Here is a 14,427-nt window from a genome sequence, read left to right as displayed (position 1 = left end):
GCCAGACCCGGGAGCCCAATGGCCAGGGCCCAGGTGTGCAGGGTGTGCATGTGCGCGCGCACACACACACACACACACACACACACACACACACACACACAGATCCCTCCTTGGGGCCGGCACGGCAGGTTGCACCAGGAGTGGGACCCAGCAGCCTTGGGAAGGGTGCTCGTTGGCAAAAGACCTTCCGTCCTCCCTTGATGGTTCTGTCTTACACGCTGTGCTGTGTCAGGCACTCTGCTGGGCCCGGGGACATCCTTCCCACCCGACGGCCCTAGGCCTGCAGAGAGGATGATGGACAAAGGAAGGGTGCCTTAGCTGACACGGGCAGGGTCAATTTCCCACAGGAGGTGACTTCACGAGCAGGTCCAGAGGGCGGAGTCAGGAATCAGCCTGCCTCAGACCCCGCCGAGCGGTGGGCAGGGGCTCTCACCTGGCCTCTAGGTACCTCTGCCTGGCCCAGCTCTGGCCCAGCTCGTCGTTTGCCTTCTCCCCACACCCCACCCCTACCTCCAACCTACCCACAGCCCCACCTCTGGGAACTTTCAGGCAGCTGGCTGGGCAGGACTGAGGCCCACTCACCCGGCGCCACGGACGACACCGCTTCCTGACTGTCCTAAGTGTCCAAAGCCTCAAGGTGGTCAATCCATTGCTCTGATGTGGGCATTTCTTCCTTTTTCGGCTTTGGGTTCCAGACGAGGGGCCCCAGGTCGTAGGTCCCTCCCGCCACTATTCTTGCCTTCCCAAGGTCCCCCCTCAGGTGGCAAGCCTTGGTCATCTACGGGCCGTCCGGGGCGGCTCTGGGCCTGCTGACTAGTCAGCCTCAGGTGGTGGCTCATAGGAAGACACGCTCCCTGCCCCTGCTGCCTAGCCCCTCCCTGCGGGTGTGGAAAATCAGGCTTTTACCCTCCCGGCAGCCAAGGCAACATCGTTTAGATCGTGGGGATCCCCGACGGTGTAGAATGTGGGGGCTTGGGGGGCTCTCGGCAACTTTTTTATCCTTTATAAGAGCTGGCGTCATTGTAAGAGTTTCTTTCAAAATAGTAGCCCATGGTATAGTTCCAGCTGTGTGTCCAAGCAGTAAATGCAGCCAACTTCTCTGCATAAGACCTGCAGGGACCCCAGAGGTGACCGGCCCGGCCCGCCCCCTGTTGGATGCTGCCAGGCCCCACAGGCCGGGGTGTGGGGGAGCCCGAAGGAAAGCTCACACAGCCCGGGCCCTAGTTGTTCTCCCCCTTCAGGGCCTTTCCTGAAGGGGATTGTGTTGGGAAGGAAAGGAGAAAAGAAGGAAGGGCCCCTGCTTGGGAAGGGATGCCTTCCCTTCCACCTGCATCCACCCAGTCCCTGGCCATGAATAGAGGCTTCACTTAGGCTGGCCCCTCAGGCTCCTCCCTACTCCTCCTCACCAGAGACCACGGCAGCCAGCTGCTCCGGCCAGGCTCCTGCCAGGCTCCTGCCAGGCTGCTTCTCTCCAGTTCTGCCCTCAGGCCCTGCCTGCTCACCAGCTCCATGGGAAGGGGGGAGAAGGGAGGGAACTCTTCCTCCCCAGCCTACTCTCCCCGTGAGACTTTGTGGTGGGGGGGAGGGAGGGGTAGCCCAGGCTCTGGACAACCATCAGATGGCCCCTGGCCCCACTTCTTCCCAAGGGAGCACTAGGAAGCCGTTTGCCGTGCCTGGGGCTGGCTGTCTGTCCAGGCAGCCCCTCTAACCTTTACTAATCCCTTTCCTTCCTCCTCTGTGGTGGCTTCTCCCCTCCCCCGCCACGGTCTCTTACTCCCGATGGACCTTCTCAGGTCTGCCTTGCCAGCGCCGCTAAGCAGGGTGGCTTCTTGACCTCCCAGACTGGCAAGACTCACAGCGCCAGAGTGGTCATTGATTTGTTTCTTTCTTCCTTTCTTTTTTTTTTTTTTTTTTTGTCTGCAAAGTGGTCATAGTGGCATCAAACTTGAACCTAGCCCAAATGAAAGGCCAGCAACGGCTCTCAGGATCGCGAGCCCCTGCCAGCTCTGAGGCCTGTGGCACCAAAGCCTTCTCCGAGTTCCCACACACCGCCGGGCCCGGCACCAGGCCGGAAGCGCCCCTGCAGAACCTGGGCCACGTAGATGTGCGCCTTCCCTTAGCAAAACACACCGGAAGGGCACGACCATTAGCAAAACAGACCAGAAGGGCACAACCAGAAATGCTGGCCTAGCGGCCTGTGGGCCTGGGCGTGAGTTTGCTCGGTTTCCCCTCCCTGCCTGGAGGGGCTCGTCGACTAGGTGCCCATGCCCCACCCCCCACAAAAAGTGTGATTTTTTTTTGTTGTTCCCTTTAACACTTTTTACGAGAGAAAGGGAAGAAAAGCGTAGCGTGCAGATAGCCTTATGGCTTTCAAAGGAAGCATTTACTCCATTCACCTCAGGCTAATGGACGTCCCTCCCCAAAAACCACAGCAATAAAGTGCTTGACTGAAAGTATGATTGTTCTTGTTTTCAGGGAATAGAACAATTGAAAAAGGAAGAGAGAAGATGGGCTAAAAAAACAAAATGGATGAACATGAAAGCCGTTTTTGGCCACCCCTTCTCTCTAGGCTGGGCCAGCCCCTTTGCCACGCCAGACCAAGGGAAGGCAGACCCATACCAGTATGTGGTCTGAAGGACCCTGACCAGCATCGCCCCTCAGACACAAACCACATCACAGCACTACCGTCCTATCCGTCCTCATGAATGTTTAAATCGAAAAAACAAAACAACTATTCTAAAACTTTTTTTTTTTTTTTTTTTAAAAAAAAAAAAAAAGATGAGTGAATTTTAAGAAAAAAAAAAAATTCCCCCATTTTTTTTTTTTAAAGTCACATCTTTTTTTTTTTTGGGCCCCCGACGGTGCCCCCCCCCCCCCCCCCCTTTTTTAAAATCACTTCTCTGGCCTCTGGTTTCCTCTCTGCTGTCTGTCTGGCATGACTAACGTGGAGGGTGCTGTCTCCGGGCCAAGCCCACCTCTACTAACTGAGTGAGACTTAACACCGGTACGCGGATGGACCGGCCCGGACGCCCAGTTGGGGATGCGTAGGAGAGGCAGGAAGGCCATGACCTCCCACTGCCCAGGAGGCGGTGGCAGGCACCCCGATGGGACTTAAAACCTCACCGAAGACACCAAAAGAGGGGCAGGATCAGGGCTGGAGCCCTAAGACGGGCCCTTGACACAGCGGCCTCATCCCCCACGTGGACACGGTTTGCCTCCTCGCACGCCATGGGATTGGGGTGCTTAGAGTGACTTTTGGGGGGAGGGTGGTGGGATCAAAGGGGTCTCATTTGTATTCTGAATCACCAATTATATTCCCGCTGGTTATTTGGACGAATGTGAAGGAGAGAAGTTTTTCCAGTTCAAAATGCCTTACACAGTCAAAAGGAGAAAAAAAAAACCACGCGATTTCAGGTTTCCTTTGTCTGATTACTCTTAGCACCCGCCCTCTCCCCTGTCCTAGCAAGGTGTCAGTTAAGCGGCAAGAATGCTGAGTGACAGAGTGACACAGCACAGTCCCCAAGCGCCCAGCCCCGCCGCCAACCACCCCCCTCCCCCAAACCCATTTTGTAAATCGCTAAAGTGGGCTCCCTTTCTGATATTTTAGACACATAAATGTACACGTACCCACGTCTTCTCTGTATTTTAACCTGGGAGGCTGTCGTCCTGGCCTGGGGCTGCCCACGATGCGGGGGCGACATTACAGCCCCCAGACTTTTGAAAGCTGGCAGATGGCCACCCCTGCTCCCCAGAATCATCAATCGCCTGGCGCCGGGGACTGAGGAGCGTTTCCACCTGGAGGCACTTCCTGTGTGAAACCCCATTTAAAAGAGGAAGGCCTGAAGATAGCGGGGAGATGAGACGGGGACGGGGAGTGCCTGCCGCAAATGCAGAAATCACAGACATCTGAGCGCTGACCATCTGTGAATCCGTACACGTGGATTTGGTTTTTTGGTTTTTTTTTGTTTTTTTGGGTTTTTTTTTTTACGTGATCACCACGAAGCTCCTTTTTTAGCTTGTGCTTGGGGAGGGGCGGGGGTAAGGGTTATTAAGCCCAATCAGGATAGGAGGAAATTCCTCTAGCCTATGTGATTTTCCATGAACAGTAAGTGGAGCGTGCTGCCTCCCTTCGATTCTGTCCGTGCTTCCACATGGAAACAAAAATGCAATAAAATTTTTCCAAAACCTGTTCTCCTTGAGCCGTGCTCTCTCACCTTGTTCCCTTCCAGGAGAGCCCTGGCGGGGCCTTCATTCCATTGCTCTTAAAGGATCTTTATCTCTGCTGCTCTTGAGCGAGGTTTCGGCCGTGTTGTTTTTAAAGGACGCTAGGCACCCCGCTCTTGACCAAGCCTGCCCCTGGGCCTTAGCTCTGGCTTTCGGCAGCCTGAATCCCTCATATGCTCCTGGGCTACAGAAGTCTTCAAGTCTGCAGACTTTGCTTAGTCCCACGCGTGGGGAAGAGGCGCGTCGGCCGCTGCCCACCCAGCAGAAAGCAGAGTCGGGCCAGGGGAAGTCGCTGAAAACCTCCACGGACAGTGCCAGTGCTTCGAGGAGTTCCTCATCCCCCGTCCCACGTGAGCCGCGACCCTTCCCCAAGCCAGTCAACTCTGCCTTGACTCTCCTATGCACTTGATGTTTGCTAGAAGTCACGGCTGAGATCTGAAGCGGGTTGGGTTTTTATTTTAAGCAGTTTAAAAAAAAAAAATTTTTTTTTTTAATATTTATTTGAGAGAGAGAGAGAGGAGCATGAGTAGGGGAGGGGCAGAGTGCGACAGACACGGAATCCGGAGCAGGCTCCAGACTCTGAGCTGTCAGCACAGAGCCTGACGTGGAGCTCAAACCCACAGGCTGGGAGATCGTGACCTGAGCCAAAGTAGGATGCTTAACCGACTGAACCACCCAGGCGCCCCTGAAGTGGTTTTTTTTTATGCTCTGTTTAAATCTCATTTATAGCATTTGTTTCCTACAGGCTTTTTTCCCTTCCTTCCTTCCTTCCTTACAGTTCCCTGAAGTGTGTGAAGAAGTGTCTCTGACCTGCTCCCTCCCCTCAGGGATCCATCCCGTGGGAGGCATTGCTGCCTTTCTGGTCCTCCCTGCTGGGGGTATATTTTTTAAGTATTTGGTTGCCCTCCTAACACTCCGTCTTCAAGGCTTTTTTTCTTTTTGAAGTGACCCAGGTTGGTTCTTTTCCCCATGGAATTTCTAAAGAATGCAGCAGATAGTGCTGAAAATGTATTGATTTTTTTTTTTTTGAGTCCTAAAAATAGAAATTCATCCTTTAAACCTGAGCCTAGTATGCATATCCTCCCCAGAGAAAAAGGCTGCTTTTGACAGCCTTTTCCCGTATGATTCTACCTCTGGGCTTTGACGAGCCCTTGGGCTGAAAGAAGGAATGTTCCCAGGCTCTTCAGCCAGAGGGATATGCTGCTCTCAGCAGATAGGAATATCCCAAGACTCCCGGTGGATTTCCTAGTTCACGTTCATGGAGATGGAAGACAGTTTTCCGGGAGTTATTAACTAGGCACGAACGCGGCTGTCGTTGGGAGTAGAGTGACTGGTCCGCAGCCTGGCGTCCGCACAGGAAGAAGCGATCCCCGCCGAGCTCTCGGCATTCCCAGACGGCTGAGGACACAGGGCGTGTCTCCCCACAAAGGCGGCCCAGCTTTTGGCTCTGGCGGCGCTGGACGGCACGCACTTGCGAAATGGGTCTGTAGCAGCCGTGGTCTTTCGGAGTGGGGGCCCTGGGGAGTGGCCGGGAAAAACCAAGGACGGTGAGGTGGCCGGCTGGATTGGGTGACTCCCTCCCACCTGTGACCTCAGGTTTGTGCCCCTAGCAACCGGACTGACCGTGCACAAGGCCTGCGTCTCCAGATCTCTGCCTGCACCAGATCTCTGCCTACGTGCCCGGGCTGGGTGACCTTGTGCCCACGAAGTGAGCTTGGGCAGCCGTGCGTGTGTCACATCCCCTGCTAGTCACACCGTCTCATCTCTGGAACACTTTGTCTTGGAAGAGCCAAAAGTCAGGCACCCGGAATCACTGGTTCTTGATCATTCTGGCTCGGCCGCTGAGAAAGTTACGACCCCCCTTCCTGTTGCAGGGATCTTTCCGATGAGGGAAGTTAAGAAATGTTTATTAACCACCCGTGTGACCTGAGCAGCCCACAGAAACCCCGGACTTCAGGAGCCCACCTTGGGCTCTCCCAGCCAGGCTGACGGGCTTTTAGCTTCTCTCATCTCACGGCTTGTGGTGCATCGGCCAGACGGGTGAGCCAGCCAGTGGAGCCAGGGGGTCTCGACATAGAGGGCGCCCTTAAATACCAAAGAAATGTGAAGAGAGGAAGATTTTGCCAGAATCCTTCTCAAGAATCTTCCTGCTGGCGGTGCCCCGAGGCAGTGCTGGTCTGGTCCCCAGACCAGCAGCATCCGCATCACCTAAGAACTTGTTAGAAATGCCCATGCTGAGGCCCCAGCCCAGACCCTACCCAGTCGGAAACTCTCGGGGCCGGGCCCAGCGATCTGGATTTCACAAGCCCTCCACGTGACTGGGACACACGCTCAAGACTGAGAGTCCACTTGGGGCACGCGGGGGTCACCCCCGAGGTGGTCGGCCCCTGGTGCCTGCCGACGATACGGTCCCATGTGATGCTGGGTGGGGCGTGCTGACCGGAAGCCCCACTCCCCTCACGACCCACAGCCTCCCCAACCAATGAATGCTGAGCAGACGGGAAAAGTCTCTCTTGGAAGGGGAGCCAGGCTAGTAGTCTGTCCAGCGGCCTTTCCGCACATGTCATCTGTCCGACTGGGTTCTGCTCCAAGGGGTCCATAGGATAGAAGGACTTCACGGTGACACAGAAACAGGCCACTGGCCACTGTACTCTCCCCAGCCCCAGACCTCGTTGGTGACCAAGAAAGTCATTGGTGATCTGACCATCGTGGGTACTCTAGCAAATCCGAGTGGCCCCTGGGGGAAGGCACATGTTCTCCCAGGGATGTGAGGATGCCCCAGATTTCTGCTGCTGTAGTGTAGTCTGGTCACCACGTCCTTCCTGTGTGACTTTGGGCACTTACACCTCCATCTCTTCTGTGAAACCGGGGAGCTTGTCCAAATCGCAAGGTTGCGGTGAGGATTACATGAGGGTCGTGAATGTCAGCGTGACGATGGCTTTCGTAGATGTTGGCTCCGTTAGACCTCTGCTGTTTCAAAGCGCGCTCACAACTGTTGGTGATCTGTGAGATGGGTTCATTGGGGCTCGCCACAGCAGTTTTTAAAAAAATAAACATAAAAATGCATCACAGTTGTAGAATACGTGTGGTTTCGTGAAACTTTGCGGGGGGCGGCGCCGGGCCGCACAGAAAAGCATCACGTGTTGTGGGTCGCGGTCGAAAGATGTGAACCACAGATGCGGCGAGAGTGATCGGACCGTCTGACGAGGAGGGCGCGAGGCATGGGCAGCAGCGGCTCCGACTTTCTCCATCCGATGATGTGGGGAGCAGGGGGACAATGAGCTTTTGCTCTGTGGGCCTCAGTTGAGTCTACTTCCTCAGTTGAGTCTCTGCCTTCCTTGGGAGCCTTAGTCCTGGTACATTCAATGTGGGACCTCGGTGGGTTTGCTTGCAGATGACAGTTCACGTGTCTTCCTGGCAGAGGGGGCCCAAAAGCCCCCAGTCACACACTCCCTCCTAGACATGCTGGCTTTAGCCGTTGCCCCAGAACCAGGAATCGACCATTCTTGTCCGCTTGAGCCTGAAGTGGGTATTACTGTCGCCTCTGCAGACCTCCAGCTTAAGAACTCTGCCTTCGGGACGCCCCAAAACCCACACAAAACTCAAAATCGAGTCCTACCGGGAAAAAGAAACCCCATTGGCCCCTCCTGAGCCAGACCCTCGGGCCTCATTGTAGGCATCAGATTTGTTTGGAATATTTGCTTCTGTCCAGACTCAGAGCTGACACACCTGGATGTCAGGAACTTTATCTGGTGGACAGGCCGGGCGCTGGGTGGAATTTGTTTTACAAGCTTGGAGAAGAGATTGTTCGCCTGGGAACACACGGCTGGAACGGAACATAATAATCCCGCTGGGCTCTCTTGCTTCATTTTCCTCTGTGGCTTTGCTCTGCCTTTGCGGTCAGCACGGGGAGAGTGAGAATTTGTAGTAGGATTGAAAACGCGTTGGGCAGAAGGAAGACGCTGGTTCTCGCCACGGCTCTGACGACCAGGACAAGCTTCGGCCGCTGTAAGGGCCTCTCAGAAACCTCTGGTTTTCCATCTGCCAAGTGTCAATACCAACGCCCACGTCCCCTCAGGGCGCTTGTAAGGATCCACAGTCGCGGCTTGGAGTGAGCCCAGTCAGTGTGGATACATACGGTGCATCTGTCATTTCTGGGTGTCCCTTCTGTAGCCTGGCCTGCCTCATTATGATGCCTCAGCTTCCCTGACGTCATGCTTAAAATGTCTCTCTTGACCGGCTGCAAAGGATCGCAAAGTGGTGCAATCATTTGGTGACCCAAAGCAGGTCACCCTCGGTTGGCCATTGCTGCTTGCGCTGAATAAGGAGGTCTGGAGAGGGGCCAGTCCGTGAGCTGCACCACATCAGGTGCTCGTGACCGAAGGGAGGCCCCCTCAAAGGTTGTCAGCAGGGTCCGTGTCCTGAAATAGCTGTTCTGCTCTGATTGTAAAAGCAACACCTGCTCGTCGGTGAAACTTGGAACGTGTGGAGAGTCCACAGAAAGAAATACAAACCATCTCACATCCCGTCCCCACAGGTCCCATGATGTCCTGTGCAACTAACTTCTTTGTTCCCTTGTTAACCACGTGGACAGGATTGTCCAGTGCGACGTGAAGCTTTATTAGCCCCATTTTCCATGGCTGACTTAGCCATCGCTATTGGACGTGTTGGCTGTTTGCAGCTTTTCACGTTGTAACTCAGTACTCGAGACTGTTGCTCACGTCTGTGCGTCTCAGGTTTTTTAAACTTTTTATTGTGAAAGAATTTCAGACTTACAAAAAAAGGGGAAAACATAGCCCAAAGAGCTCCCCAGAACCCCTTCCGCCAGTTTTTCCAAGTGTAAACATTTCATATAACCATGATACAAATGCAGGAACCTGGAAACGCATTGATATCATTAACTGATCTATATGCTTTATTCAGATTTCTCCAGGTGCCCCACTGAGACCCTTGTCTGTCCCAGGAGGCCACAGTTCATCCCTTGTCATGCTCTAGTCCAATCCGTGACATTCCTCAGGCTTTGTCTTTCGTGAACTTGACCCCCCTTTTTAATTTTTATTTTATTTTTATTAAAAAAATATTTTTAATGTTTATTTTTGAGAGCGAGCGAGTGTGCATGCATGAGAGGGGGACAGAGTCTCCAAAGCGGGCTCCGTGCTGACAGCAGAGAGCTCAATGCAGGGCTCAGACTCACGAACCATGAGATCATGACATGACCTGAGCCAAAGTCAGACAACTGAACCACCCAGGCACCCCGAACCCTTTTAAAAAAATGTTTATTTACTTGGAGGGGCGGCACAGAGAGAGAGAGAGAGAAAGAATCCCAAGCAGCCTCCCGCGGTCAGCACAAAGCTCCATCTCATGAACCATAAGCCGAAATCAAGAGTCAGACCCTTGGCCGACTGAGCCACCCAGGCGCCCTGTGACCCCTTTTTGTCAATTGAGGTGAAATTCACATAACATAAAATCAACCAATTTCGTGCGTGCAATTCAGTGGCATTTGGCACAGACCTACTTTTGTACACAGTCACCACTCTTTCTGGTTCCAAAGCATTTCCATCAGACTTCGACCCTTTTGAAGGTTGGAGGTCACATATTTGGTAGAATAGCCTTCAGTTTGCATTTGTCTGATGTTTTCTTGCAATTAGGTCAAGCTTGTGCATTTCGGGCAGGGCAGGGCGACCGGGGCGAGGTCCCGGGTGTGTCTCGTCCTGAGGCGTATGATGTTGACACATCTCAGTGATGTTAACTTCGATTTGGGTAAGGTGATACCCGCAAAACATCCCCTCACTGTAAAGTTACTGGTCCGCCCTTTGTAATTAGCAGCTTACAAGCAGATTCTTTAAACTACAGTTTTTCTCAAAAGCCAAGGCACTGAAATCTGTGAGATGGGGTGGGAAGAAAGAGTGCTGGAGGAGAACTGGCCCGCAGGATGGGGCAGAGCTCAGTCTATGCGTGCCTCAGTTTCTCTTTCCACATAACAGAAGGGATCATTCCGGTTATGTGAGGCTCTTGTGTGGAAAGGAGGAGGAAACCTAGAACGAGGTACTCAGGGATCATTCCGAGGTGGAATGAGTCGTGTGAATGAGCAGGGCCCGTGCCCGGCAAACCCACAGCACATTCCCTGGGTTTCCGGAAGGGACGGAGAAGGCAGAGGCCCCAGTGCTAACGGTGGGGCTAAAGGCCTTTGTGGAGGGTGCTGTGGCCTGAAGAGCTGGCCTGGCTGTGCCTTTAACTCCTGTGGGCTTTCCCCCCTACCCGACACCCTCTTTCTGTGGCCTGGCAGCTGAGTCGCCACCGACGCCCAGAGGCAGGTGAGTGGGCAGCTTGGGAGCAGCGGCAGGGCGTGTCTGCGCATGACTGGGGCCCGACGCCGGCCCGGGCCTCCCCATGGCGGCCCCGTGTGCCCCCGGCTGCCCGCCGCATGTTGGCATTAGCTATGCACACTCCCGCTTCCTCAGCCCCAGCGTTGTGTGTACCTGTGCTCTGCCCTTTCCGCCTGCATCCCTTCTTCGTGCTAAGTCGGCTGCATCTGCTGGGGGGGGTGGGGCGCGGCCCAGAATCCCCAGGGAGGAGTCGTCTTTCTAGGGCTCTCAGGGCAGATGCGACGTCACTCCTTGGCCCTGGGCCCCTGGGCAGCCTGGACTGACTTAAGGAGGCTGGGCAGCCCCCCAGCACCTGTGGGAGGAAAGGACAGAGGCCTGGGGTGGGGGGGACAGGGGCCAGCTCCCCAGGAAGGCCCTGCTTGCTGTGCCGCTCTCCACTGCTCTCCGCCCGCATCCCATCGGCCCCTAGGGCCCCACAGCCCTGACCTGGCCCCGGCAGTCCGTGTCCCGCCGGCCCCCTCGCCCACGCCCTGGGCCTCCGTGCTCTGCCGTGCCGGGGCTGGGGGTGAGCTTGAGGGCGCAAGGCCCGCACCACGCTGACCCTCTTTGTCCCGTTGTCCCTCCAGGGCATCGAGCGCCTCAAACGAAAGCACCAGCCCAGGGAGCGCAGGGCCAGCTGGAAGTCGGTAAAGGAGACCTTTGGTGGGGACTTCTCCCCGAACTGGTTCAACCCCTTCTCCCGACCGTGCGACCCAGAGCCTCTCAGTGACAGGGACTGGGTGCGGCAGGTGGCCTCGCTGTCCGACATGGGCAACACGGAGACGACAGAGGAGCAGTCGGAGGAGAGGAAGGATGAGGACTCTGTGGAGGTGATAGATGAGTGAAGCTGCCGTGGAGGGAGGGCTGGACACTGAGAAGCCGCTGGCGCCCCCGGCTGCGGGTGTCATGGCCACGGCGTGTCATGATGCGCCACCCTGCACCCCTGCACCCCACCGCTCCCTGTGGACCCCTCGCTGTCATCGCCAGCCCCTGTGCCCCCTCCTATCTCCCCAGGCCGGGGGGGGGGTGGCTGGGGGTCACGGGGGGACGAGAGACTCTCGGGGTCCATCTAAGAAGAGTGCCCAGAGCGGGATTGTCTGTTCTTCCAGAGGGTCCTTTGTGACCGGCACGGCCCGGCCAGCAAAGGACGCTCTAAACTGGGCAGCCCAGGGGCAGGGAGGAACTTGCCTTTGGATTTTCCTGGGATGTCTGTCTCCTCTTGGGAAGGTTGGCGCCCCGGCTCCTGACTTTTGAGAACTAAGGCCATGATGTTATGACGGGACAGGGCAGGGCTGGCCTCGGGGCCTGGGGTAGACACTGACACCAGGAGAGACCAGCCTCGAAAGTTTGCAGAGGCCCAGCTGCTCCCAGAAAGGCTTCCCTGAGCCTGTCTACACAGAAGAAGGGCAGGGCTGCCACAGCAGCTGGCACGGGCCAGGCTGGGTCTGAGGAGGGCCCCATGCCCCATACTGGGCTGCGCACACACACGTACGTGCGACACGTGCCCGGGGTTGGAAACGTGGGTTCTGACCGTAACTGTGTCGGGACAGTGGCACCAAAACTCAGCTCCCTTTCCATCCCAAAGATGCTAGAATCGTCACGGAGCCGGGCGGCTTGGAGCCATCCTGCCTTGTGGCTACAGGTCTGTCCATTCACAGACAGGGACGGGGGAGAGGACCTATTCAGAGCTGCTGGGGACTCTCTGACCGCCCCCCTTGAGAGCTTAATTAACTTTCCCTCTGGAGGGAGTCTAACAACCCAGTTGTGCAGAACTGACCAGAAATCTGGCCCCTGTGTTTTAGGCCAGGTCTCCTAAGATAGGGTCCAACTTGTCTCTCTGAAGGGTGGGTGGTGGCCAGGGCCTGCAGATGGATGGACCGGGAAGACCAGACAGACGCACAGACAGATTCACGAGCACACGCACACACGCGCGCACACACACACGCCGCACTTTGCCAGGATGAGCCTGGACCCCGGCCACTCCGTGTGAAGCCTGAAGTGTCCGTGGCCATCACTGAAGGCCTTGGCAGGGGTTCTGGGGCTCTGAGACCCCGTTCCAACAGGTGCCGAAGAGGCGTCTTCCACACAAAGTCCTACCGAAGGGTTCAGGTCTCAGTCTGGTGTTAAGAATGGATTCACCACCCCACCTCCCCTAAGTAAACCTTGGTTCTCTCTGGCCCATCATCCCAGGGTCAGCGGGCACCAGCATGGGAGGAGGGCTCAGGCACCGAGGCACAGCCTGCCCGTGCCAGGTCTCTGTCCGGGGCTCCAGGCAGAAGAGCTGGAGCCCCCCCCCCGCCCCCCCAGAGGGCCTATAGCTCCACTTAAGTGGGGAAGAAGGTCAGAGTTTGGAGGCACAGCCCAGGTCGCTTAGGAAGGAAGCTTGTGGGAACCGTAGGAAAGAGGAGGGCCAGGCAGCGGCCTAGTTCTCAGGTAGCAACTGTGAAGGGCAGTGACTCTTGTCACAGAGAGACCCCCTGTCTGCAGTTAATGACCCACCAGGCCCCAAGGCTAACTGCTCAGAGGGGCTGGTGTTCACATAGCCACCTGTCTTAATCTCAGCTCAGAGCCCTTGGAAGACGTCCCGTGAGGGGGGTGATGGCAGGGCTCTCGCAGTGACAGAGCAACCGGAAAGGCCCGGACCTCCCACACCCAGGCTGTGGCCCTATCCTCTTGGTCCACATCAGCTTTAATATTTATTAATGACGACGTCAGGAGCCCTGGTCAGCTCCGAAGGCCGTTACCTCGCACTCTGGACAGGCCATGGCCACTTGCCACTTTGGGAGAGCCGTTCTAAGATCGCAAGAGGCCTGCCATTTGCTGTCCTAGCCCGGAAGGCAGGCAGACTGCATACCAAAGACTCCACACTGCGGCATCACCCCCGGAGGGCAGTTAGAATAAGGGAAGAAGGTTCCCTGGTCGCTGCTGGCAGGCCCATGCTCAGAGGGGTGTTGAAGCGCCTGCTCGGGGCCATTGGCCTGAAAGCAGAGGCACCCGGCAACCCCAAAGCCAGTTCTGTCTCTGGCTGTGGGAGACATGTCACCTGCGGTCAGACTGGCCTCCCCAACGCGCGAGCTCCTCTCGTGCTGGCCCTCGGCCACGGCAGAGCCGGTTCTGGGGGCGCAGACGCATCCGACCCTGAGCTCCCCCACACCACTGACAGGCGGCCTGCCCTCCGTGGCGGCTGTCGACAGCATAACGCTGTGCTTGCCTCAAACTAACGGGATCGTAACTTGTCCACACATGACCACATGACGAGGACCACGGGGAGGGAGGCTGGGCGCAAGCTTCCACCTCGTGCTCTGGAATAAAAAGCTCTTTGCTCGACCTTGGTGGCTGGAGTCTCCTGTCTTGGGCCGAAGATCCCGGTCAAGATCTCTGGGCAGTGTCCTCCCTCTTAGGGCAGCTCGAGGGCACCTCTAAGGAGGTCTCTTTTCTCCATTCCCAGTGTGGGACACAAGTGAATGTCACACACAGGCACCAAGTGATGCATGGAGAGTTACTACTCAGATCTCTCTGGGTCATCTCCTGGGTGGCATTTCCAGCAGAAGGAAAACTTACCTTTCTTTTTTTTAATTTTTTTTATTTTTATTATTTGTTTAATGTTTATTCATTTTTGAGAGAGAGACCAGGGGAGGAGCAGAGAGAGAAAGAGACAGGATCCGAAGTGAGTCCCGTACTGGCAGCAGAAAGCCTGATGTGGGGCTCGAACCATGAGATCATGACCTGAGCCAAAGGTGGACGCTCAACCAACTGAGGCACCCAGGCGCCCAGGAAAAGTTACCTTTCATGCATTTATCGAACAACTACTGTATGCCACAGAAGTGGGCATTTGGGG

General features: G+C 55.9%; 1 protein-coding gene across 8 annotated transcripts in view; it reads left to right on the top strand.

Annotated features, from left to right (window-relative positions):
• Positions 1-13,917, top strand: part of ZDHHC3 (zDHHC palmitoyltransferase 3) — a 61,782-nt gene extending 47,865 nt beyond the window's left edge. For 3 of the 8 annotated variants that reach the window (XM_040445085.1, XM_040445086.1, XM_040445087.1), the window contains exon 8: positions 550-1,512. In XM_040445085.1, coding sequence (XP_040301019.1) covers positions 550-813 — 264 coding nt within the window. In that variant the 3' untranslated portion in view covers positions 814-1,512. Of the gene's footprint in view, positions 1-549; positions 1,513-2,475; positions 2,748-11,176 lie in introns of those variants that run through there. The other 5 variants (XM_040445088.1, XM_040445090.1, XM_040445091.1 and 2 more) reach the window with 3 other exon arrangements.
• Positions 13,918-14,427: the final 510 nt, after the last annotated feature.

This window comes from Herpailurus yagouaroundi, unplaced genomic scaffold (genome assembly GCF_014898765.1).
Source record: "Herpailurus yagouaroundi ecotype Mexico unplaced genomic scaffold, PumYag 193, whole genome shotgun sequence".
In the NCBI taxonomy this organism is placed as follows: domain Eukaryota; kingdom Metazoa; phylum Chordata; class Mammalia; order Carnivora; family Felidae; genus Herpailurus; species Herpailurus yagouaroundi.
This window is presented reverse-complemented; position numbering and strand designations above follow the sequence as displayed.